Here is a 26,651-nt window from a genome sequence, read left to right on the forward strand (position 1 = left end):
TGTGGTGCTTTTGAAAGCTATTGTTGTAAATTCTGTGGAATGGTTATTGGAGTGGTTGCTGGTACAAACAAAGGCCTGCTCAAACTACCTAGTGTAGGGTGTTGACATGAACACAAAACATTCCTGAAGCTGACACCTGACCAAACCAGGGAGACAACCTTGGCCTACATTTTGTATATCACTCAGTTAATTGCCAGGGTTTGGCTTGGCTTCCCTACTTTCATTTTCTTTACAAGTTATTTGGAAGTTTTGCCAGAATTATTCGAATGAAGTATACACGGAGGAGCGCAGGAAATGGCATTATGCAGATTCAGACAAATTGTTCCATCTTGTTCAGTATTTTCTGCACCACGGGGGAGAACCTCGAGCTCATGGTTAGCTCAGTCGGTACAGTTAGAGGTCAGGGTTGAGGGTTTGAACCCCACATTGGGCGAAAGATTCCTCCATTGCAGGGGTTTGGACTAGATGGCTTTGGGGTACCTTCCAAAACTCTATGATTCCATGGGCCTCCATGTCACGGTCCGGTCTACGGGCGATTGAAGTCCCGGCTGAGAACGTCGGGACCGGGAGCAAGATGGCAGTGTGGGAGCAGGAACAGGTGTCCAGAAGCCAGGGGTCCGAGGGTCAAGAAGCAAGGAGTCATGAAGTCAAGGGTCGAGAAGCAAGGAGTCAAGAAGCCAAGGTCCAAGGATCAGGAAGCAAGGAGCCAAACGCAACAAGGCAGGAAACGTGTTTCTGTGGCAAAGAGCCAAAGGGAAATGTTGACCTTATATCCCTTCCCAGCTCTTGCCACCAGGTGCAGTGAGTTACCAAGCGGCCTCACCTGTGCGGCCGCGCCTTGCCTCTCCAGAACAAACTTAGGAAGGCCCCAGTCCTGTGAAGCCCTACTGGTCACAGGGCCTGGCTCCTGCACACACTCCTGACACTCCAAGAGTTCTAGATTGGCCTGTGAGGCTGTTTGTTTCTCCTACGCTCAGCTCACTTGCCCCATACGTCAGGTCACAGAAAGCTAGGTGTGGCTACCATTTGCTCCCAATTCCTCTGAAAGTAAGAATTGCATTCAGTGTCTTTCCCATTTGTCCAAGACCGGTTACACCTGGAAGTTTTTGACAGCAGCTGACCCCTGCCACAAGAAGGGCTTTCTTTCTGTGCTGAATTCAGTGCCAAAAGCCAGCCCTGCTTTCCACAAGGAAAGCCGCACAGGAGTTCTTCTTTTGCAGCCACAGTCTGGAATCTTTTGCGGCCGCAGCTTTAATTAAAGTCGGAGTTGGAAAGGAAGAATTCAGAGCGCATGTGAAGAAGAAGAAGAAGAAGAAGAAGAAGAAGAAGAAGAAGAAGAGGAGGAGGAGGAGGAGGAGAGGAGGATGAGTAGTTTGGATTTGATATCCCGCTTTATCACTACCCGAAGGAGTCTCAAAGCGGCTAACATTCTCCTTTCCCTTCCTCCCCCACAACAAACACTCTGTGAGGTGAGTGGGGTTCAGTTTTTACTTCTGTTGAAACTTCCCAAACCTAAATGTGAACCAAAAGGCAGCTATCCTTAAACTTTTCACACTTTTACGAAATGGCAGTGTCGTTACTGAACAAACAAAAACCCAACTGTGTGCAAAAAAAAAGGAACGTTGGGGGAAATGGTCACAAAGATGTATACACCAGGGAAAATAATGTACAAATATGCATTCTATTAGTGGAAATTGCTTGCAAAACTGCATATATTAGGAGAAATGCCCCCACAAAATGTTCATGCAGACATTTTCATGGGGAATCCAAAGGTGATACTGGAATTGTCAAATCTTTCCACCCACAAGGCAATGAGGCGTGTTGCACCATGAAGTTGCTTTGTGGTGTGGTTCCTCCTTAGCTCCCACCTACACAGGCTCTGTGGAGCCAAGATACCTGAAGGGCATGAGAAAAATGAAATATACTTCCGAGGATGAATGCAGCAGCAGCAGCAGCTGGTACTGCCATCACAACTATTCTCTGTACCACAATTTTAATGCAAGCTTATGATTAGATAAAACTGCCATATACTGTCAGACCATCAAGCCCAGGCATTGAAAACTGGTAGATCTCCCAATGTTTTCCCTATTTTGTTTTTTATTTTAAAATTTGTATCCCGCCCTTCCTCTAAAGGAGCCCAGGGCAGGAACCAACAGCAACGTCTTAGGAGCAATTCCAATACAGATGGAAGAGTGGGAAAGATCTCCGCTTAAAAGGCTTCCTGAAAGAGGAAGGACTTCAGCTGGCACCAAACGAGAGAGAGAGAGAGAGAGAGAGAGAGAGAGAGAGAGAGAGAGAGAGTAGAGATAGAACCTGTCTAATGTTCAATTGGGGGGAATTCCAAGGGTCAGGTGCCACAACACTAAAGGCCCCTTTCCAACACTGTGCAGAACAGATCTCCCGATAAAACAGCAACTGCAGGAGGCAATGGAGGTTCTACTTAGCTTTCATAGTCCATTGTTGGTCATGTTTCTCTGCCCCATCAGACCTGCCTTGGTAGTGGAATGCAGAGTGGCACCTCTGCAGCTGATGGCCAAGTTCATGTGGGAGGAGGCGGTCCTTTGAATATCCTAGTCCCAAACCCTTTGAGCCTTTGTAGATGGTACCGTATTGGCCCGAATACAAGCCACACCCGAATATAAGCCACACCTTTAAAATTGGAAGGGGGGGAGAGAGAAAATACCCGAATATAAGCCACTCCCTTCCTTGCTGCTCCTGGCTGCGTAAGGTTGTGAATATAAGTTGCACTTTAACTTTACACTGTCAGAATTTGGGGGGGGGGGGAGTGTGGCTTATATTCGGGTCAATACGGTAATAATCAGCACCTTTAATTGCATCTGAAGAAATGAACCAGAAGCCACTGCAATTGTACCCAGAAATGAATCACAAGCCAGATTGGTGTGATACTGTAAGAAAAACATATACCAGAAAGTCTTCCGGCCAGCCGCAGCATTTTGCACCAGCTGCACATTTTTAGGGTTTTTTTATCTAAGACATTCTTCCCAAACCTTGGGTCCCCAGATGTTGCTGGACTCCAACTCCTTTTACCCCGCCCCCAACAAGTCTGGCCAATGGCCAGGAACATTGGGAATTGTAATCCAGAAACATCTGGGGAGTCAGGTGTGGGGAAGGCTATTCTAACATGTGTATCTTGCCCTTCCTCTACATTGACATAGATCCCTCTCCCAAATGCACAGAGTTGTATTTCTAAAATTATCAGAGTTGGGATATGTTTTCCCAAAGCAAAAAAACCCCCAACTCTTTCATGCAGAGACAGTGTGAATGACAGAGAACTGAACAGGGGTCTGAGGCCGGAAGGGGAGGAGCGAGCTATGGACCTCCAGATGTTGTGGGACTGGCTGGGTCTGATGGGATTTGGATTCCAACAACATCTGGAGAGCCACAGGTTCCTCAAATCTGCTTTAATGCTTGGTCATCAAGTCTGGCAACACTCTGAAAATAGCCGAGTCTTTTGGAAAAACACACACACATTTGTGAGAAACATCTGAAAACCACATTAGACAAGCTCCGATTGTGATGGATGGAAAAAATAAAAATACACACCAAATGAAGCAGCAATAAATTGGGGGGGGGGTATAAAAAAGGAAGGAAAAAAGGAGTCTCCATAGCAATTTTAACTACAGGAATAAATGCTCCAGACCTGATGAATTTTTAATACAGCAATGTTGACAGATATAGAATTCAAAGGATGCTCAGATAATGAAGTTGGGGGAAGTGTCATCAAGTCTCTCCTTTAGAATACCCAAATGTTTAGCTCATCCAACTGAAGATACTGTCCAGAGGGCAGTCATTCAACTATCTGTCAGGGTCCATCTCTCAATAAAGGGAAATATGAAAGGGAGAGGAAAGTAGAGCAGAAGCTTTGCTGGGGTGCAAGGATTCTTGCACACAGGCGCATCACATACCTATGACATTTTCAAAGCCTTTTTTCCTGGTAGGTCATATTAGGGGGCTCATGTGACTCACCTCCATGTGTTGAAAGGTGTGGGTGAGGTTGAAAAGCCACGTGGGGAAGCTCAGTGCCCCCACCACTGCATGCCACTGCCCCACACAAACACCCAACACCCACCTGCTCAAGCTACATCAGAACAGGGTCCCTCCTCATGTACATGACTAGAGCTCCCCTATATCAGTAGACAAGTAGAATGCCTCTTGGCATAGCTTTGGCATGCAGGAATCAAGGTAGCAAGGTGGCGATGTGGAAGAAGGCGGGCTTTGCCTGCGCAACCCTGTACTTCTTTCAATGTGTGGAGTGGATTGGGGGGGACACACCCTTTTTAATCACACTGTTGTTATGCAAAAATAGTGAAATACACTCAGAGTCGAGAGTGGATTTCATGCTCTTTATTTGGCTCATAGTGGTGAGGAGGAATGGAAGTTCCCCCAGAATGTCTGCTTTATATACATTATTTACACAATAGGCCCCACGTGATTGGCTAATTCTGGGATTCTCCTGTAGGCCAATCAGGTTGCGGATTCACTTCCACCTGGAGCTGGATTGGGTGGCTCCTGTGGACCAATCAGACTGCTGCATTCTGGGTCCTATTGTTCTAGGACCAATCAGACTGCTGCATTCTGAATCCTATTGTTCTAGGACCAATCAGACTGCTGCATTTTGGATCCTATTCAATTCAGTACATAACACATAGTGAAAGTACGTAGACAGTCTTACCTTTTATATACTGCATCAATCACCTGATCTCTGTAGGAGAAGACCCCAAAACAGAATGGCGACACCAGCTATCTTCATGGTGCCATGGCCTTCATCCAGAATGATGGGCATCTCAAGAACTGAGAATGGGTCCATGCCTGCAAAAGACAAAAGAAGTTTCCAGTTTCAACACTCCCCCATCTAGGAACATAGGCATCTTCCCCATACCGAGTTAGACCATTGCTCCGTCTGTCTCAGTACTGTCTACACTGACTTGCAGTAGCGCTCCAGGGTTTTGTACAAGAGGTATTCCCCAGATATGCCAGGAATTGGACCACCCTTCTGCATTCACATCAGGTTCTCACGCAAAGAGGCCCTCTCTGCTAAGGAAGAGAGCACCTGGCAATGTCCTCAGGGAGATATAGGGTCCCTCCGGATGATGAGGCACACTCCAAAGCCACTGCAATCTCTGTGTTATGTCAGAGAGAGAATATTAAGACACAATCCATTAATGGCATTCTACTCCAGTGAGATTGTGTGCTACTAGCCCCAAATGTTGAAGGGTTGCAGTTAATTGGGCACTTACATTATGGTTACCAGATTTTTTTTTCAATGAATCTGGGGACACTTTATTTATTTATTTTGAAGCTGAGTAGCAACAGGGAGTCAGTAGTGGGGATGGTGAGGCAAAAGACCCTGGGCCCAAGCACACATGCATATTGTATAAAGGTGCAAAGCCCTTCTTTCACACCTTAAAAAAACTGGGCAACGGCGTGCCACCCGCAAATGACTCCCGCGCCTCCCTGGATCTCCTTCCTGCTTCCCCCTTTGTTTTGACAGATCAGAGGAGGCTCAGGAATCACAGGCAGGTGGCTGTTGCCCAGGAGGGGCCAGCCTGATAGTGCAGTTGGCTCTGGCTGGCTTCAGGAGCTGCTCGCTGCCGTGGCGCAGAAAAAATGGTGGGTGCCACGGCAGTGGGCAGCGAGCAGCTCCTGAAGCCAGCCAGAGCCAACTGCGCTACCAGGCTGGCTCCGGGCAGCTGAGGCTGCCGCTGCCACGTTTCCCAGGGACAGATTTGCAAATCTGGGGACTGTCCCCAGGAACCGGGGACGTCCACTAACCCTAACTTACATTCATCTGTGGTGGGAGCAATGGCATCGGAACAGGGAGGCCGGGGGCGGTGTGCCCCAGGTTCCATGTCTGCGGGGCTGACAAGAAGTCACCCTGCGGGGGCTCACAGTGGCACAACCAGCCATCGCGCCGCCACAGCCACATGTGGAGGATCCTCCATTTGCGGCTGCAGCCACGAGCAGAGGATTCCGGCATCGTCCGTATGGCGCTGGAGCAGCGGCGCCGGCAAACCGCTATGTACAGCGCATGTGCGGCGTCGCTATGTACAGCGCATGCGTCATATTTAGCGATGCCACACATGTACCCTACATAGCGATGCCCGCCCCAGGTGTCACAACGCCTTCCTTCACCCCTGGGTGGGAGTGTCTGCAGATAGTTGCTGCCAGGCCTGTGGTAATAGAGAAGCAATAGGACTCCTACTATTGACCTCTAGCACCATAGTAAATGTTGGACAATTGCCATTACAGAGAAACTTACACATGACATCTATGCCAACAAGGGACAAGCAAGACAGGATGCCTTTTATTTATCTTCCATACTGAAAAGACTGATCATGCAAGGACCCTTCCAGCCCAGTCTGGAAACAAATAATTAAGGATTCAATAATTAACGGTTCGAGCGTTTGGAGAATCATCATCAGTTAATGTTATTTATGATGCATCAAGTCCCTCCATCTGACGAATATGATAACGGTGATTGCCTTCTCCCATATTAGACCCATAATGAGAGAGAATATTATGCCAGCTCAGCTGTAACACTGTTGTGGTTCCCAGGCCCTTCATGTGGCCTGGAGTTTGTTTGTTGCAGGTGGTGAGGAGGATCTCCTCAAAGAGTAGGGCTCAGGCAAATAAGGAGGCCCAAGTATTTGCAGAGACACTGAAAAGAGGTCGTCAGGGAGGTCAAGCCCAATGCAAAAATATAATTGCTCCATCTGATAATTGCTGGTGCAACTCTGTTGCAATTCAGAGACAAAGGCTATCATAAGACTGGCTCTGGAGAAGTGGATTTATCTATTAAGTTTATATCTGACCTCCACTGTATCTCAGGGAGCTCAAGATGGAGTATGCGGTCCCCTTTCCCTCATTTTATCTTCCCAACAATCCTGGGAGGTAGGATAGACCAGGTCAGAGGCAATGACTTTCGCATCTTCCCCCGACGCTTGAGGAGCTCTCCTCAGCTTTCCATCCAAGTTGCAGCAACTGCTGCCTGACCTGCTGGGCTGAAGCCACCAACCCTTCAGTATTCCCAACTTTGGACCCTTGCTGCAACCTGTCCCTGAACCATATCTCCCAGAGCAGAGCCCGAGTGCCAAATATTTCCATATTAACAGCAATTGGGGATGAAGTGCGCACATCTTCGAAAACCACATCTGTTCACAAGAACTGAAAAATGTTCATCGACCAGATCATTGGACTTAAATGGAGGCCATTGCTCAAATTAATACTGGCAGTTTCCCATGCTTCATGGTGCATTAACCAGATTCACAAGTTTTCGCCTTTTAAAAAGCGCACAGATTAGCATGATTTGTATAAGCAACCTTCAGCACAGGGCACTTCTGTGAGGAACTGCCTAACTCAGCGATATCAGGTCAAAACAAAGACAGTTCACCTTGCGATGCATTTTCAAAATCGAAAACACAAAATTCAAAACCGCAAAGTTCCATCTTCTAACCAACATCGAAGAAAAAAACTCCCCCATTATATAAAATTTCCCCATACCAAAATAACAGAAGCAGCAACCACAGAAAGCAACATTAAAACCATCACATGTGAAGAGGATGCTCTTTCTAAATCTATAAAACAGCACTGCTGCTAAATTAATAAAACTATTAAATACCTATGAAAATTAATGAAAAGCCTAGGGGAGGAGGAGAAAGAATTTTACACAACTGTTGTATACACAACAGAGGAACTTTGCTTTCACTATAAGCAAAATGTCAACAAGAAATATACTGTATTTTGGGGGGCCCTCCCCAAAACAAGAACCACCAGGGTCACTCATCACTTGCCGTGAGTTTATTTGCAGCACTGAGCAGCACTGAGACACATGCTAGCTGGCGTTTCTGGAGTTAAAAATATTTGCTATATCTAAAAAGAATATCCATCACCCAGTTACTGAGCACTAAAATTTATGCTGCGGCTGCTATTAGCTTTGCATATACTTTACAACCAGATAAAATCACATTGGTTTTTTTCCCCTTCCCTTGCTCGCTAGTTCAGCAAATCTTTATAAAATATGCCATGCCCAAGAATAATATGGCTATCCAGCTTCTTCCGTTAATCTTTCGCTAATTTCCATTCTTTCAATATACCTCAAAATAGCTTCCTTGATTTGTTATTCATAGTAGCAGCTATTTGTTCATTTTCTTACAATCCTCCCAGGATACCCGGCCCGTTTCTCTCAATGCCATGACCGCACTGTAGATATTCCACCGCTAAGCAGGATTTCATTATTATAGGAGGATTTGAGGGGCAACGTGACATGAAGGTGAAGTTTGTACCACTTTAACTGTACGCAGCAGTTTCATCTTGGCTCTGCAGTCTTCTAGCGCAGTCCTAGACGTACCTACTCTATGGTTCTCTGACCACATTCCTGGTCTAGCCAAAAGGGCAGAAGCAGCAAGTGAGAAGAGTGCTGTGGTGCTCAGGTCCTGCTTACAGGCTTCCCATTGTTGGACTTCCATGAGCAGAGTCATTTTGGACTCACAGCTGTCCATGGAGACGCAGGTCAATTCTGTGTCCAGGGCAGCTGTTTATCAACCCCATCTGGTACGCAGGCTGAGGCCCTACCTACCCACGGATGGTCTCACCAGAGTGGTGCATGCTCTGGTTATCTCCCACTTGGACTACTGCAATGCGCTCTATGTGGGGCTACCTTTGAAGGTGACCCGGAAACTGCAATTAATCCAGAATGTGGAAGCTAGACTGGTGACTGGGAGAGGCCAAGATCATACAACACCGGTCCTGAAAAACCTACATTGGCTCCCAGTACATTTCCAAGCACAATTCAAAGTGTTGGTGCTGACCTTTAAAGCCCTAAACGGCCTCGGTCCTGTATACCTGAAGGAGCGTCTCCACCCCCATCGTTTAGCCTGGACACTGAGGTCCAGCTCTGAGGGCCTTCTGGCAGTTTCCTTCACTGTGAGATGTGAGGTTACAGGGAACCAGGCAGAGGACCTTCTCGGTAGTGGCGCCCACCCTGTGGGACGCCCTCCCATCAGATGTCAAGGAAATAAACAACAACCTGACTTAGGCAGCCCTGTTTAGGAAAGTTTTTAATGGTTGATCTTTTTATGTTCTGTTGGGAACCGCCCAGAGTGGCTGGGGAAACCCAGCCAGATGGGCGGGCTATAAATAATGAATTATAATTATAATTACCCAGCCCTCTTTTTCATTTGCACACACAGCCATGACCACAGGGATGTTCAGTTCACAGCTTTTATTAGGGGATTAAGTGTTATATAGCACACTCCACCAGCCACCCATCAAAATGCGAGAGATGCATCTCCCTGAGCCTTAAAGCAACCTCCCTGGATTAACGTTTCAGGCAGCTGCCCCTACCCAGGAGTCAGCTGGCGGGTCTACTCACAAGCACTTTGGTATCCCATAAATATAGCCCAGCAGTTCCTTGGCTGGAAGCTTTAGCTCAGCCTTTCCTGGTGCTAGCATACCGTAAGATAGAATATCCTGCTCTTGCCTTCCAGGACTGTCCCAAGTCCGGGAGGGTTGAAGGAGAGGAATCTAGCCAACAAGGATTTGTGGCAATGCTTACCCACCTTCTGGGACTTGTGGGGGGGGGAGTCCTTTCTTCAGCCTCCTTCTGAGCAAGTTCCCATCTGGGGGGCAGCTAAGTATCCTCTGCGGCCGTACACCAAGTCCTGCCACCAGCTAGTCACTCCAGCCTTCTCCAAGTGTTTTCCCCCATTTGCCAGTTTCTCCCTGCTTGCCAGACACACCTCTTCTGAATTAATAGGAGTCCTGAAGCTCAATGGTCTACAGCTGAGTCTCATTCTAGCCAGGTCTTGTTCCAGCTGTTTCTTATCAAGGAGTGCAACAGGGAGGGAAGTTAGCAAGCCCTGTTGATTCTGCCTCCAAGTCAGGTTCTTCTGCTCTGTTTTTAGCTGTCCTCCATTTATTCACGATGCTCTAGTGTTTTGCTGCAGGATCATTTTCATCAGCCCAGGGGCCATGTTCTTCCATGGACAACCTTCTGGGGGCCAGTGATTACAGAATCATAGAATTGTAGAGTTGGAAGGATCATCTACATAGCTGTCAACGTTTCCTTTTTTTAAAGGGAAATTCCCTTATTCCGAATAGGATTCCTCACAAGAAAAGGGAAAAGTTGACAGCTATGGTCATCTTGTCCAACCCCCTGCAATCCAGGAATCACACACACACACACTTTTCCATCCTCCATCCAGGCAAGCAAAAAGCATTATTATGGTTCAGCAACAAGGCAAAAGTACTTAAGGAAGATCCAGAGAAAGCCTGGTGTCCTGGGAGAGGGCATAACCCAGGGAAGAGTCCCAAGGGCCTGATATGGAGATTGGGGGGCCACAATCAATCCTCAGACCCGAGACTCCCCAACTTTGTTTTATTCTATTGTTCTGATGTGAGGAGTCAAGACTTGCTTTGTATCAGCTGAGGCTCCACACCACAAACACATCAATTGCAACCTAATAGCCTCAGAATAAAGCTGTACGGAAACATTGATTTCTTATATTTCATCCCATGGGAGATCAATTTGATATGTGAAATCGATTTAAATTAACTTGCACTTTTCCTGCAGATTAATCAAGGTGTGTTTAAAAAAAACAAAACACGTTCAGTAAATGGGTGGTATTAATGCTAGTCCTACTCAGAGTAGACCCACTGAAGTTAATGTACATGACTAACTTAGGTTTGTTAACTTTAAGTAGGACTTAGCCGAATGCAACCCAAAGTCTTTAAACATTGCCAACACTCTTGGAGCTCAACTAGACATGACAATTGGAAATCCATGACTGAAGTTCCCAGTGCTTTAAATTTGTAAAGATTTTTTTTTTTTAAGATTAATAGCAGCGGAGGCTCCTAACAGGAATTTGGAATAGGGGTAACTTATGCCAGGGTATTTGGGTGGCGCTGTGGGTTAAACCACAGAGCCTAGGACTTGCTGATCAGAAGGTTGGCGGTTCGAATCCCCGTGACAGGGAAAGCTCCCTTTGCTCGGTCCCTGCTCCTGCTAACCTAGCAGTTCGAAAACACGTCAAAGTGCAAGTAGATAAATAGGTACCGCTCCGGCGGGAAGATAAACGGCGTTTCCGTGTGCTGCTCCAGTTCACCAGAAGCGGCTTAGTCATGCTGGCCACATGACCCAGAAGCTGTACGCTGGCTCCCTCGGCCAATAAAGCGAGATGAGCGCAGCAACCCCAAAGTCGTCCGCGACTGAACCTAATGGTCAGGGGTCCCTTTACCTTATGCCAGGGTAAGTTACACTGACTTCCTATGGTTAAGATTGCTCAGTTAGTTAAGCAAACTTTTGTATACGAAGGCCATATAAACGAGGAATCCTATAGATGTCAGTCATTATTACAGCTTAGCTTTATTTTTCCAAGCCAGATATACAACCAGTGGCAGACTTTGGGCTTTAACATTTCAGAGGCGATGCCAAAATTCGCCTCCCCCCTCGCCTCTCACCTTCCATTTTCCCGTCATTGCTACAGCACCCCCTGCAGCAACCCTCTGAGGGAGAGTGGGTGCGGGTGAACTGGTTGCGCTCCCCTAAATCTGCCTCTGTATAAAAACTACAGTTTTTGCCTAAAACAAATTCCATATTATAATGGATAATTAAAATTCATGCATAACCTTTGGCTGCCATTCATTTAAATAATAATAATCAAAAAAATCAGCATTATTACAGGAAGAGAGTGCTTTGATTTTAGAGTAGATTTTATCTACATAATAGAAAATTAGTGCTTTAATAAAAGCATGGACGTCTCAATTTGGTCAGAAAAGGGGTCGTCTATTCATTCTACACTTTCATATGTGGAAGTTGATGTCATTATCAAGTTCATACTCCAACACACAAAGCTATTCAGTGGGTCCATGTTGAATAACATGAGAGGGGAACAAGGAACTTTTGAGGGACCAGAAATAATTCAAGATCACACTGTGGGGGCGTTATGTATTGCCGCTATCAGAGATATCGTATAATCAATGGCATATATCAGAACTCAAATCCACAATAGGCCTTGATCTGTTGCCTGAAGGATGTCAGGGAAGGTGGCAGCCTTTGTCAGGATTCACAGAATGCTGTGTAAGATAGTAAGTCTACAGGCTTGAGTTTGCTAGTTGATGCAACAGGCTGATGCAATACTTTCTATGGAGGTGCTGGGTCAGAATGACTCAGTAGTAATGTGCTGACAGTTGATTGGCTGTCATCGGTTTAAAAGGGAAGCCTGTCCAGCAGTAATGGTGGTATAGAGGAGTGTGGTCAGAGAGAAAGAGTCTTCCTATTTGCCTTAAGGTGCAGCCAGGTACTCTGTCTGACTGTCTGAACTGCTTCTGTAGATATTGGTATATACAGTGGTACCTTGGGTTACATACGCTTCAGGTTACATACGCTTCAGGTTACAGACTCTGCTAACCCAGAAATAGTGCTTTAGGTTAAGAACTTTGCTTCAGGATGAGAACAGAAATCGTGCTCTGGCGGCGCGGCGGCAGTGGGAGGCACCATTAGCTAAAGTGGTACTTCAGGTTAAGAACAATTTCAGGTTAAGAACAGACCTCCAGAACGAATTAAGTACTTAACCCGAGGTACCACTGTATATAGCTCACAATAAATAATACTGCACTGAAGAACCTGGGACTCTGAGCATTTCTGCTAAAGCGCCGCAAAGAATTCGCGACAGCCTTGACCCAAGATGCCTCTTTATACTAATTGCCAAATTGGGTCAGGTGATTCTCTATAACTTATTAATTTTTTAAGCTTGATGGTCTGTACAACCAGAAGATCTGATTCACACACTACTTTGTGACAGGGGCATTCAATGCTAGTACTGCCCAGAAGAGACCCATTGATGTTAATGATTGATTTCAACTTTTTAATGCAGTTTTTATTTTTATTTTTTTATAAGATATTTATTAAGGTTTTTTTAAAATATTACAATAGAAATGAAAAAGAAAAGAGAAAAATACAAAATAAAAACAGTTAAAAAGACATATATTTTCAGTTACTTATTTTCTTTTAGCTTGTTTCCCGGACCTCCTCGTACCTCCCTTTTTTGTATTCCACTTCAATTTATTGGTTCAGCAAATCCTTACCATTAGATTTTAACCCATTTATAACCCTTTTTTTCATATTCTCTTAAAGCATTACAGCTAGAAACCGCTTAATTACTATCCAACATCATTCTATCATTCATTAATTTTACAATATTTCTGTAAATAGTCTTTAAATTTCTTCCAATCTTCTTCCACCGACTCTTCCCCCTGGTTTTTACTGCATGTTTATGTACTTTCATTGTAAACCGCTCTGGATTTATTTTTTAAAAAAACTAATAGTAGTATATAAATATTTTTGTACAGTTGTACCTCGGAAGTCGAACGTAATCTGTTCGGGAAGTCCGTTCGACTTCCAAAACGTTCGGAAACTAAGACGCGGCTTCCGATTGGCTGCAGGAACCTCCTGCAGCCAATCGGAAGCTGCAGAAGCCATGTCAGACATTCAGGTTCTGAAAGAACATTAACAAACCAGAACACTCACTTCAGGGTTTGCACCATTCGGGAGCCAAAACGTTTGACTCGCAAGGCGTTTGACTTCTGAGGTACGACTGTATATAAATAAAATGGGCATTTTTAAGTTTGCTTCGTTGATCTTAATGGGTCTACACTGAGTAGGACTTAGCTGAATGTAACTCACGATTAAGTTAAATTTTGCAGTCATTATTTCCTTTGAAAGCAGGAGTTGAATAGTGGACACCCAAATCAGGAAGCCAACTCTTGCCAGTAGCAGATGGCATGGTGAGAGAGGAGCCATTCACCTGGTGTTTGATTGTTTTGAATTGCGGTGCTTACCAGGACGTAGAGGGGAAGAAGCAGCGAGGTTGTTGGGGTGCAAATGCACTGGCAGAAACTCTGGGTGGGTTTAGCTGGTGTGTTTGCACCACGCCAACCTTGCCCATTGCCTCTCCCTCCTGGTAAGCAGAAGTAATGCAACCAACCAGAGGTCCATAAAAATAGCCACCACACAAAAGCAACATCCCACTGTCCACCTTGCCATTGAGTAATATGCAAGCCATTGTCAGAAAAAATGAAAGAGAAGTTGTTGCTCGATTCTGCAGGTCATCTTGCAGGTCACCTTGATGCTGTGCAGTAATGGCATTGAGAGGATATCATGAAAGGAAAGTTGCACAAAAACGCCTTCCTGATCTAGTTACCAGTTTTTAGAGACTTGCCACGTAACTAAAAGAGGGACACTCCTTGCAAAAATAATCTCCGACCGTCTCCCTGCCAAATCTCATCTCTGAAAAAATGATTGCATTACCAGTTGATGCCTGCTACAAATAATATGAAGACGATCTGAATAAGAGATGGACATGTTTTAGTAAAATATTCACCTAAGTGAATTTTCCTCTCTCTATTATTCTTGGAACATTATTCTTCCACTAAATGATTGACAGGTAAGCTGTTTGCCAGTGAAGCAAATTTTGGGAGGGGCAGAGGAGAAAAGAGGGTGGGAAGTTGGTGTAGCATTATTATTATTATTATTATTATTATTATTATTATTATTATTATCAGCATCACCATCATTTATAAATTCAATATGTATCGTATCTTCCACATTTCTTTGGCAATGCACTTTCCAATCTAATATTTATTATGATCACGGATCAGCCAGAACAATGGACTTTAAAACACAACAGTAATGCATAAAGACAGAGGTGACTAACCTCAGATGTTGCTGAATGAGATGCAGCTCCCATCAATCCCAGGGAACATAACTCAGTGACCAGAGATGATGGAAGGTGTTGTTCAGCAACATGTGAAGGACCACAGGTTCCCCTATCCCTGTACTAGGATGACAGCAGCAATAAAATCCTTCAGAATCACAGAGTTGGAAGAGACCTCAAAGGTTGTCTGTTGCAACCATCTGCAATGCAGGCAGTTCTTTTGCCCAACATGGAGCTTGAAGAACCCACATCCCTGAGATTAACAGCCTCATGCTCTGCCAATTAAGCTATCCCAGAGATTTCTTTCCAGTTTACATCATCTTCCTGGGGCTTGTGGGTAGGGGCTTTAAACGGTCGAGAATGATTGAGGTGAGCATCAGGAGCAAGAGAAAAACATTAGTGTGGCCATTTGGTGGGATTACAGTGGTACCTCAGGTTACAGACGCTTCAGATTACATACGCTTCAGGCTACAGACTCCGCTAACCCAGAAATAGTGCTTCAGGTTAAGAACTTTGCTTCAGGATGAGAACAGAAATCGTGTTCCGGCGGCACGACAGCAGCAGGAAGCCCCATCTGGTAAAGTGGTGCTTCAGGTTAAGAACAGTTTCAGGTTAAGAACGGACCTCCGGAACGAATTAAGTACCCAAGGTACCACTGTATAAGAAATAATTTCAACTGGTACACACCTGACTCCCACAGATGATGTGGGAGGAAGGAGGTTTGTGAGAGCACGGTCAAGAAGCTGTCCTGGAAATGGTTGTCCAAAACAGTAATGAAGGCACAGCAATAGCTGATGACTCTCCAGGTGATGAGAAGAGACATGCAAATATTGGATCCCTTGAAAAGTGGGTGGAAAAGTAAACGGCTGGGGGGAAACCAGAGCACTAAAGAGCAATCACGGCTTTGTGGACCTGCATCCCTCCTAAACGCTACAGCAACACCCTCTGGCAAAAGCAAATATTTTAAGAGGGGAAGTGCTAGCAGGAAAGCTGCTTATTCCTTCAAGATACATATGAAGTGGTGGAGGTCACAGATAATATCTGTTTAAACTTGGCCTTTGAAGCTTTGAAGCCTGGGCTGGCTCCAGAGCAGGGCCAGCCAATGGGGTGCCCTCCAGATGCCGTTGAACTACAACTCCCATCAGCCCCAGCCAGCACAGGCAGCGGTCAGGGATGATAAGATTTGTAGTCCAGCAATGTCTGGAAGGTTACGATGTGGTTACATTGGCTTACCCTGCTGCAGAGAGTGCAAGGCCAGGCATTGGGGGGGGAGGGGTCCCTCACTTCTGGCAAAGAGACCATGCTCCCCCCAAGCAACACTGCCCCCAACTGCATGGATATGGGAATGCGCAAGAGTGTCTCTTTTTTCCAGCTGACATGTTTAACTGCATAAGACATTCAACCTCACATTTATAGAAACAGAACTGGCTGAAGAGAAATGCATCTTGGGATACTGCCGGGGAGACGGGGGCATCAGGCAGGCCCCCAGCTGGCTCCAGCCACTGGCCTGCAGCCAGGCGATCACCGGTCTCCCTTGGAACAGCATCAAACAGCGACATGAGCCTCGGATATGTTTAGAGACTTGTGCACGCTCTATCAGCAGAGTGAATAAATCTTCTCACAACGGAAGAGGCGGACAGAGCCATGTGTAAGCATTATCTACAGCATTTTATTCAGCATAGTTCAGGAACAAAGGAAAACATGTCTGCTTCCCTTCGTCTCCAGCAAAACAGCTAAAAGCAAAAGCAATATACAAACGGAAGTTCCCAGCAAGTGCTGGAAGTAAACAGGCATGTGACACACAACAGTCATGCCTGTTCCCTTTTAAGAGGGAACGGAACTATATCCCAACAGTGATATGGGGAGCTGAGAGGGAAAGGGGAGGGGATACTGTGAAATCAGGTGGAAGAGACTTTCCCCAAAACAGAAGATGTCACCTCCACCTCCCTCCTTCCATGTTCTGCCCTACCTCACACCAAAGCCCACCCCATTCAAAGGGTCCCACCACAGGAGCCAACTCCTAGGGGCTAAGGTCCCTTCAGCCACCCCAGTAAAATATTTGAGGGGGCCAAGTGTCCCCCAAAGTTGATGGGCATTGCCATTCAAATGGTGTGCATGTCCCATGTCTTGTCATTGATTATTGGAGGGGGATATTTTATTCAAGTTGGCATCTCTGGCTCCCACATTCCTTGAAGGAGTCTTTTCAGGGAACTGCAGCGCAGTGAAGGGAGCAGAGAAATCAACTTCTCCCTAACCCTGTCTTCTGTACATTCAAACCATCGTGTCTTTTTACCACGATGCCCTGGAATGTTCATCTTGCCTTGTCCCACAGAGAGGTGCTCCTTGACTCAGATACCCTGCCAATTGTTTCCCTTAAATAAATTCTCCTGTTTTTCACAGCCTTCACACATTTGACTTGGCAACAACAAAATGGGCTGATTTCTTCTTCTTCTCCTCCTCCTCCTCCTCCCCTACCTCAAAAGTGAAAAAAACAAGCACCTGAATAACTTGTCCCAACAGCTGTTTGGGGCTGTTTACCTTTCCACAATGCAATTTTGAATAATTACTGTAATCCCTCTGAATTCTTCATATTGTCTCATCTCGCCGCAGACAGACAATTTTAATTCAGCTAAGGAGTGCAGGGGGCTTAATACAAAGAGGACACACAGATGATTTTATGTATAAAAAAAAATTAACAGAAAAGAAAAAGGGAAAACCATCCAAGGTGGATGCTGAGCTCTAGTTCATCAAATGTATATTGTCTGAAGACAGCTATTCAGCAGCCACCATCTTCAACTCTGATCGACAACAGATTGCATCTGGCTGTCTCAAATATAACCTGTGCCCTCTGCACAAAATACAGTAGACGCATTGTGTAAACATGCACCTCTCTGCTCCAGAATACTGTCTTTTCATCCCATAATCACAGAGTAAGACTGCCAGCTGGGTTTTTCTTGAAATGTACTTGGAAATTATCCTTCGGCTGAAATCTTGTGCATGTTTCCTTGGCAGCATGCTTTATGGATGTCAGGTGAACTTATTAAAAAAACACAGATTGGACTTTGCTGCAGGATTCATCAGGTGTGTGTGTATATATACGTGTGTGTGTGTGTGTGTGTGTGTGTGTGTGTGTATCTCCATGGAAAGGGTAGTACTCAGGGACTTCCCTGCTGTCATAATAAACATTGCAATAAGGATTTCCCATGTGCTTCTGGAGCACTTTTGTAATGGAAAATAACAAGTCCTCATCGACTGCAGGACTTTTGATTACATCCTTTTCATATATTCCAGCTAAAAACCCCAAAATTCAATTTTTTGGGTACCAACAAATTTTATAAAGATGATTTGTATGATCTGGCAAAAGCTAAGCACTTTTAAAGCACATCTATTTCAGCTTTCGGCCGAAATTGTGTACTGCTCACATACTATTCCTGAAACTCCAAATGTCTGTTCAGCCCCTAAATTTTGTGGACTCTCTTTCCTTAGAGGTTTTTAAGCACATGTTGGATGGCCATCTGTCGTGGATGCACTTAGCTGAGATTCCTGCATTGCCAGGGGTTAAAGTAGATGACCCTCGGGGTCCCTTCTAACTCTACAATTTATGATTCTTTGACATTGTTAGGTACTGAGTAAGAGTTTTTCTAAAATCTAAAAAATAACTGCAACCTCCCACCCTCCCACAACTGGATTAAATTTTCAGCCATAGCAGCTCCCTTAGCATGGATGAACCCTGTCATATTCCGGGCAGATACTGTCAGGAGCTCATCCTACACTCGAGTAGGACCCTGGCAGAGACACATCCCTGACTGGCATGCTCTCTCCCTCCTGGTCGATTGTTCGGGAGCTTCAAAAGCTTTCTTCAGCCCGTACACCACAGGTGGCTATTCGGGGATACAGTCTCTTCTTCCTGGGAGGGGGGGGAAGTGATCACCCCATTTGGCATGCACAGAGGAAATCATTTGTTGTTGTTGTTTAGTTGCGTCCGACTCTTTGTGACCCCATGGACCAGTGCACGCCAGGCACTCCTGTCTTCCACTGCCTCCCGCAGTTTGGTCAAACTCATGCTGGTAGCTTCGAGAACACTGTCCAACCATCTCGTCCTCTGTCGTCCCCTTCTCCTTGTGCCCTCCATCTTTCCCAACATCAGGGTCTTTTCCAGGGAGTCTTCTCTTCTCATGTGGTGGCCAAAGTATTGGAGCCTCAGCTTCAGGATCTGTCCTTCCAGTGAGCACTCAGGGCTGATTGAGGAAATCATAGATCCATGCAAAAAAACAAAAACAAATAGTTTTTATTCTCCTCTGCAAATCACTGAGACTGAAGTGCCCTGGAAATAATTCACTGTGGTGAAAAGCTGTCCATCAGCATGAAATATCCCCACCACCACCTTTTCACCCCTGCCATCTCAAGTTCCTGCCATTTCTCCTGGTTTGTGACATTCAAACAACCTGTTCACAATATAAATCCCCCCTTTGGAAGCACCCAAAATGACGGACAAATAGGTTGTCCACTTAATTTCTCTGTGCCAGACAGTTGTTAAAATCCCAAGAGTAGGACCAGAAATTCAAGATGAGACACTGAAACTCACTAGCTTAGACCTACAAGTGTACAAAATCCTTAATGCCTGAGCTTGACCTTCAAAGGTTCTAAGTGCCTGCAACTTCACATCAACTTTGCAAAAGGTCTTTGAGTCCTGGGCCTCGTGGGGAGAGGACAACTCAATCGAACGCTTGGCAGATGCATCCATTTTTATTTCAGCCGCATACCAGGCGTCTCTTCTCCACAGAGTGAAACTGTTACGAGACCAGCTGTCGCCAAGTTGTAACTACAAAGGAAATTGCAGCAGGTGTTCCATACGGGAGGACTAATGGATCATCGTGCCACCTGTGCTCATTCATTTGCTGACAGAGGCGGTTGGCGGGTGGTTGGTGGCTAACAGATTGAGGTTGAATCCTGACAAGACAGAAGTACTGTTTTGGGGGGGCAGAGGGCAGGCGGGAGCGGGGGACTCCCTGGTCCTGAATGGGGTAACTGTGCCCCTGAAAGACCAGGTGCGCAGCTTGGGAGTCATTTTGGACTCACAGCTGTCCATGGAGGTCAATTCTGTCTACCAGCTCCATCTGGTATGCAGGCTGAGACCCTACCTGCCCACAGACTGTCTCACCAGGGTGGTGCATGCTCTGGTTATCTCCCGCTTGGACAACTGCAATGCTACCTTTGAAGGTGACTCGGAAACTACAACTAATCCACAATGTGGCAGCTAGACTGGTGACTGGGAGTGGCCTCTGAGACCATATACCACTGGTCCTGAAAGACCTACATTGGCTCCCAGTATGTTTCCAAGCACAATTCAAAGTGTTGGTGCTGAACTTTAAAGCCCTAAACGGCCTCGGCCCAATATACCCAGGAGCGTCTCCACCCCCATCGTTCTGCCCAGACACTAAGGTCCTCCTCCGAGGGTCTTCTGCTAGTTTCCTCACTGTGAGGAGCAACGTTACAGGGAAACAGGCAGAGGGACTTCTCAGTACTAGAGCCCTCCCTGTGGATGTCAAGGAAATAAACAACTATTTGACTTTTAGAAGACATCTGAGGCAGCCCTGTTTAGGGACGTTTTAAAGGATTGATGCTTTTATTATGTTTTTAGATATGTTGTAAGCTGCCCAGAGTGGCTAGGGAAACCCAGACAGATGGGTGGGGTATAAATAATAAAATTATTAGTATTATTATAGCTGATTGCCTTGTTCTGTTGTGAAGGGAGATCGTCAGAGTGGGAAGGGTGAGGGAGTTTCTAAGAAGCAAGAAGATTATCAGGGGTGAGAGGGGAGAAGGGTGGCCTGACTTCTGAACAAATGAAGCCCAGCAAACATCTATTCTGACCTGAAAGGGGGTCAACAACCCTTTGGCCTTGGCTCAAGCTTGATCTTGAGCTATATAAACAGGATTGCTCAACCCCTGACAAACCGCAATTGGGATTGTTGTTTAGTTGTGTTTAGACCTGAAGCTGAGCAATGCTGGCATTACCCTCCAGGTTGAGGACAGTTGAGTATTAATTTGTATTAATGTGTCCAGTGTGTACATACATTTTGTTGTCATTTATGTTGATTTAAAGCAGAGTCCCGTGCCCAGCGGAAGGATGAGGAGTACGTGCTGCATACTCTATATTGCTTTATTTACAGTTCAAAGCTGGTATATTACAGAAAGACATCTTGCCTCTGCCGGAGCAGAAAATGCATCCTCTCTCCTCGACAGCTCGGAGAGAATCACAAAGTGAAACTGTAAAGTACAGTGAAAAACAGGAAACCAGTGTACGTCACATCCAGTCTCCCTTTCCCGTGAGAAACTCCAACAGTACAGACTGTGGAATGTAAACACCTGTCTCGTGACAAGCCCTTTCGCTGCACAGTGAAGGAAAGCAGAAACCAACATCCTCCCCCTTTCTGTGAACATCACTGGGCAGCGTGTTTGTACAATATCAGTACAAACCCAACTTCTGCACATAGGTACAGTGTTGATCCCTTGATACAATCTTGGACAATACATCAGCAGGAATTTCATTACCTGGCATATAGGACACTGTTACGAGTCCCTTCTGAATACATTCCCTAGCATGCTGCAACTTTAATTGCAAGTGCTTTGTGCTTTGCTTACAACCTTCAGACTTCAGCAAAGCCAAACATGCTTTGTTGTCCTGGTAAACCTGGATTGGACATTTGACAGGAATTTTCATATCTTTGCACAATTGTACTAACCATTCACAATCCTTAAGTGAATACGATAGTGCATTCAGTTCGGCTTCACAAGTACTTAAACTAACTGTTGTTTGCTTCTTGCATGACCAATCAAACAGACTCTGATTGTACATGTAGCAAACTCCAGACGTACTTTTCCTGTCTGTAGTGTCACTTCCAAAACTTGCATCTGCAAATATCTCAAGACCACCAGACTTCTGATTGTTAAATCTCAGTCTGTAATGCATAGTGCCTTTCAAATACCGCGCTATGCGTTTCAGAGCTTTCCAATCCTTGACACTAGGATTGTTGACTTGTCTGCTTAGCAAATTACAGCTAACAGCAATGTCTGGTCTTGAACATCTGGCAATGAAGTTTATCTTGCCTAGCACACTTCTGTACAGTGTAGTGTCAGAAAATGTTTCTTCAGTGTCATCTACCTGATAACCTGTTGTCATCGGTGTGTCTACAGGGTTAGCATCCATCAGATTTAGTTTGCTTAACACATCAGCAATTTTCCGTGACTGGTGTACTAGAATGTTACCATCTTGATCTCTCTCTATTTCCAGAGATAGGTAGTTGTTTACCTCACCAAGATCTTTCATGTCAAAGTGCTCTTTCAGTTGAGCTAGGGCGTTATTGTACATTGCGACATCTTTCCAAAAGAATAATAAATCATCAACATAAAACAAACAGTACAGTTTCTTTTGCCCCTCCTCTTTGACAAATACACATGGATCAGCTTTTCCTTGCTGAAAACCTAGAGAAAACAATACTTCAGTGAGTTTTGTGTGCCAACACCGTGCACTTTGTTTGAGACCATAAAGGGATTTCTTCAGAGCACAAACAAATCCCTGTTTTACCTGTACGCCATCAGGTGGAAGCATATAAAGTGATTCATCCAGAGATCCATACAGAAAAGCTGTGTTAATATCATGGTGACTAATGTGTAGATTTTCCTCTGCAGCTAGCTTGAGCATAAGCCTAATGCTTTCATATCTCACTGTCGGTGAGTAGGTCTCGTGATAGTCTTCACCTGGTACCTGTGCAAAACCTCTGGCTACCAATCTGGCTTTGTGTCTGACTATCTTGCCATTTTGATCTGTCTTCGCTTTGAAGACCCATTTGCTTCCAAGCAGTTTCATTCCTGGAACTACTGGAACTAGCTCCCATGTGTTGTTCCTTTCTAAGGAATCAAGCTCAGCCTTCATGGCATTTAACCATGGCTCAGCTTCCTTTGAATCCAAACCCTGGATGTCTTGGAAACTTGAAGGTTCAAATACCTTCTTGGAGCTTTTAACAGCTGTTACTGCTATCGTAGCAAACTCATCAGCAAATCTCTTTGGAGGTCTGCCTTTTGTGGCTCTCTGTGACCTACGAATTAGCCTTAAGTCTTCAACACTCTCCTCTTCCTTCTTAGGAGAAAAACGACCTATTGTGAACAATGGTTCCTCCAATTCTTGATCAGAGCTTTCAGAGGGTCGCATAGAGGCTTTCGCACTCTTGAAATCCTCTGAATCACCCGATTCAGTTTCAGATTCAGACTCAGAACCTTCATCAGTGGGTTGTTGTGGTTGCTTTTGACTATCCTCAGTCTCATCACCGTCATCAGGATAACATTGGAAAATTCCCACATTCTCCCCCCACTTTGCATTGTACTCAACACTTCTCGTGAGCTTAATTGTCTTAGAGTCAGTCATCATTATTCTGTAAGACCCTTTCTGATAACCTAGAAAGATACCATGCAATCCACGCTTGTCTAACTTGGAGTTTTGTGGTGAGTGAACCCACATGTCAGAACCAAAAATCTTCATGTGTTTGATGTATGGCTTCTTGCCAAACATCTTCTCATAGGGGGTACAACCAATCGCTGAAGATAACCTGCGATTGTAACTGTAAACAAAACACGAGAGAGATTCGGCCCAATAACTCTCTGGAAGATTGGCATCATGCAGCAAGGTTTTTAACCCTTGAAGCAATGTCTGATTTGCCCTTTCCGCAAGTCCATTCTGCCATGGCGAGCGAGGACTAGACAAATCGTGTTGAATTCCTTTCTCAGTCAGAAAAGCTTCAAACTGCTGAGAAGTGAATTCCCCCCCGCGATCAGTGAAAAGAGTCTTTATCTTCTTACCGTGCACATTTTCCAACCAAGCACAGAATTCCTTGAACCTAGGAAAAGCCTCTGATTTCTGCTTGAGATTGTACACAAAAATATATCTGGAAAATGCATCAACGAGAACCATGAAGTACCTATTTCCACCCAAAGAGGGCGCTAGTGGTCCAACTAAATCAGCATGAACAACCTGGTATGGTTCTGTAGGTTGCCTACTAGACACCTTACCTTTCGCAGCCATTTTCACCTTGTTTGCTGCGCATGCTTTGCACTTCATGTGGTACCTGCAGGGTTTAATAGTCATACCTTCAACCAAGGCAGGCATTTTAGATACTGCCTCAAAATGCAAATGACCAAATTTTCTATGAAAATCGTGAATACATTCTGCATGCAAACTTTTGTTAGAACCTGCAATGCAACAAGTGTCATCCTTTTCAACATCATCATAATACAAAACAAACAAACGATCAACATATTCAGCATGCAATACATAATCATTTTTCTTTGTGATGATGCACTTCCTGTTCTTGAAGGAAACGTCAATGTTCCGCTCATTCAGCTGTCCAACGCTGAGCAGATTATGTTTGGCGTCTGGCACGTAAAGCACATTTTGTATCGATAAGTCCAAACTGTGAAGAACAACAGTTCCGTAGCCTTTACTGGGAATAGTGTGGTCATCCGCCTGGTGAATCGCACCTTCCTGCGGTGTAAAAGACACAAACAGTCTCTTATCATTGCACATGTGGTGGGTCGCCGCTGAATCAACAACGAAGAAAGATCTAGACGTCTTCTGGACCTCTGCAACCTTTGGAGTGAAGCGTGAAACCATAGCCTTGTGCTGCGTTGTCCTAGACACCGGACCTTTGCCTTTGCCTCGGCCTTTTCCGCGCGATGAGCTATCGCTGCGCTGTTCTGTCTTGGCCCTGGGATATCTGCATTCCCTCTTCATATGGCCTAGACGTCCACACGAGTAGCATTTCACTGCCTTCAAAGCTTTGGCGCCATTTGGTGGTTCCACTGCACTATGGGACGACGTCTGTGAAGACTCCCCCTTGCCCATGCAGCTAGCACCCCGACGATCTGCTTCATTTAAAATCACGGCAGTTACATAGTCCACTGTTAGCTGAGCGGTTGGCTGCACAGCAATCTGGGTTGCAACAGACTTCCAACCTGAACCCAAAGATTGTAGTATCATGAAAGAATACACAGCCTCTGGAAAGTTGAGTCCTCTCTGTTGCAGCTCATGTCTCAGATTTTGCATCTCCATCAGATGTAAACGCACATCTCCACCTTCAGCAAGAGCCATATTATGCAGCTTGTTAAAGTAAAACATAGTGGATCCAGCTTCTGTCCTTAGGTGAGCCTCTCTCAAAGCGTCCCAAATTTCTCTGGCTGAGGTCTTATCACGCAATAGACAGAGCTCTTCTGGGGATACTATCAATGTAAGAGTTCCCCTTGCTTTGGAATCCTTAGCTTCCCATGCATCTGTAACTGGAACTGGGGGGGTTTCTGTAATCACCTCAAACAAACCCTCTTTCCGCAGAATTGCCTCTGCATACAGAACCCAGTCCGCGTAATTTTTCTTGTTGAGCTTAGGAATCCCACAAGCATCCTGAAGGGCCATCATGACTCTGGCATTAGCCTTCAGCGTCATATATGCTGCTTTAAATCTTGCTGCGTCACTGCTGCAGCTGCCTTATTCCAAAAGCGCACTTAAAAGTTACTTTCGATTTCCCCAGCATAGTGACTTGTGCCTGGGAGCCTTTTGCCTATTCCCGGCAAAACCGGCTTTAAAGGTTCAAAGTCCAGCCATAAAGCCATAAAGCCATTAACTAGAAGCTGGCAGGCTGCCCGGAGCAGTAGCACATACCTCATCAATCACTTTTACGCGCAGAGCAGATTCCGTTCCGATCTGTCCCTCTGCATTCCGATCCTTTGCCGGCACTCCGATTCGACTTCTGGAGCCCATAACCACGTGTTGATTTAAAGCAGAGTCCCGTGCCCAGCGGAAGGATGAGGAGTACGTGCTGCATACTCTATATTGCTTTATTTACAGTTCAAAGCTGGTATATTACAGAAAGACATCTTGCCTCTGCCGGAGCAGAAAATGCATCCTCTCTCCTCGACAGCTCGGAGAGAATCACAAAGTGAAACTGTAAAGTACAGTGAAAAACAGGAAACCAGTGTACGTCACATCCAGTCTCCCTTTCCCGTGAGAAACTCCAACAGTACAGACTGTGGAATGTAAACACCTGTCTCGTGACAAGCCCTTTCGCTGCACAGTGAAGGAAAGCAGAAACCAACAATTTAGTCTTTTAGTCGTGTCCGACTCTTTGTGACTCCATGGACCAGAGCACGCCAGGCACTTCTGTCTACCACTGCCTCCCGCAGCTTGGTCAAGCTCATGTTGGTAGCTTTGAGAACACTGTCCAACCACCTTGTCCTCTGTCGTCCCCTTCTCCTTGTGCCCTCCATCTTCCCCAACATCAGGGTCTTTTCCAGGGAGTCTTCTCTTCTCATGAAGTGGCCAAAGTATTGGAGCCTCAGCTTCAGGATCTGTCCTTCCAGTGAGCACTCAGGGCTGATTTCCTTCAGAATGGAGATGTTTGATCTTCTTGCAGTCCATGGGACTCTCAAGAGTCTCCTCCAGCACCATAATTCAAAAGCATCAATTCTTCGGCGATCAGCCTTCTTTATGGTCCAGCTCTCACTTCCATACATCACTACTGGGCAATTGGGATTACCAGATGTTTTATAGCCCCTTCCTCCTGTACTTTTAACAGCAGCTTTCTCTGACAGCCATCAGTCCCTGATAATACATATTGCCATATTGACTTAGGTCTCAGCTGTTTTTGGACTACAACTCCCATCATCCCTAACTAGCAGGATCCAGTGGTCTGGGATGATAGGAATTGTAGTCAAAAACAAGCAGGAGACCCAAGTTTGGAAGCCCTTGTGCTAGCTGATGTCTTCAGATCGAGCCACTGCTAAAGATGCAGGAGAAGATCTGGTCATTTCCACCATCACCATGCCATCCAATTGGCCACCCTAGAAAGGGAAGATGGGATGTAGGGGGGCAGA

At 45.5% G+C, this 26,651-nt stretch overlaps 1 protein-coding gene and 1 long non-coding RNA gene across 4 annotated transcripts in view; one reads left to right on the top strand and one right to left on the bottom strand.

Annotated features, from left to right (window-relative positions):
* Positions 1 to 26,651, bottom strand: part of ARHGAP24 (Rho GTPase activating protein 24) — a 415,666-nt gene that overhangs the window by 363,633 nt on the left and 25,382 nt on the right. For all 3 annotated transcript variants that reach the window (XM_081020795.1, XM_081020796.1, XM_081020797.1), the window contains exon 2: positions 4,694 to 4,830. In XM_081020795.1, coding sequence (XP_080876921.1) covers positions 4,694 to 4,709 — 16 coding nt within the window. In that variant the 5' untranslated portion in view covers positions 4,710 to 4,830. The remainder of the gene's footprint in view (positions 1 to 4,693; positions 4,831 to 26,651) is intronic.
* The window catches only part of LOC308485483, a 107,513-nt gene that overhangs the window by 41,873 nt on the left and 38,989 nt on the right, over positions 1 to 26,651 (top strand). The window lies entirely within an intron of this gene.

The sequence above is a fragment of the Podarcis pityusensis genome (genome assembly GCF_964106645.2).
Source record: "Podarcis pityusensis genome assembly, chromosome: 9".
Taxonomy (NCBI): domain Eukaryota; kingdom Metazoa; phylum Chordata; class Lepidosauria; order Squamata; family Lacertidae; genus Podarcis; species Podarcis pityusensis.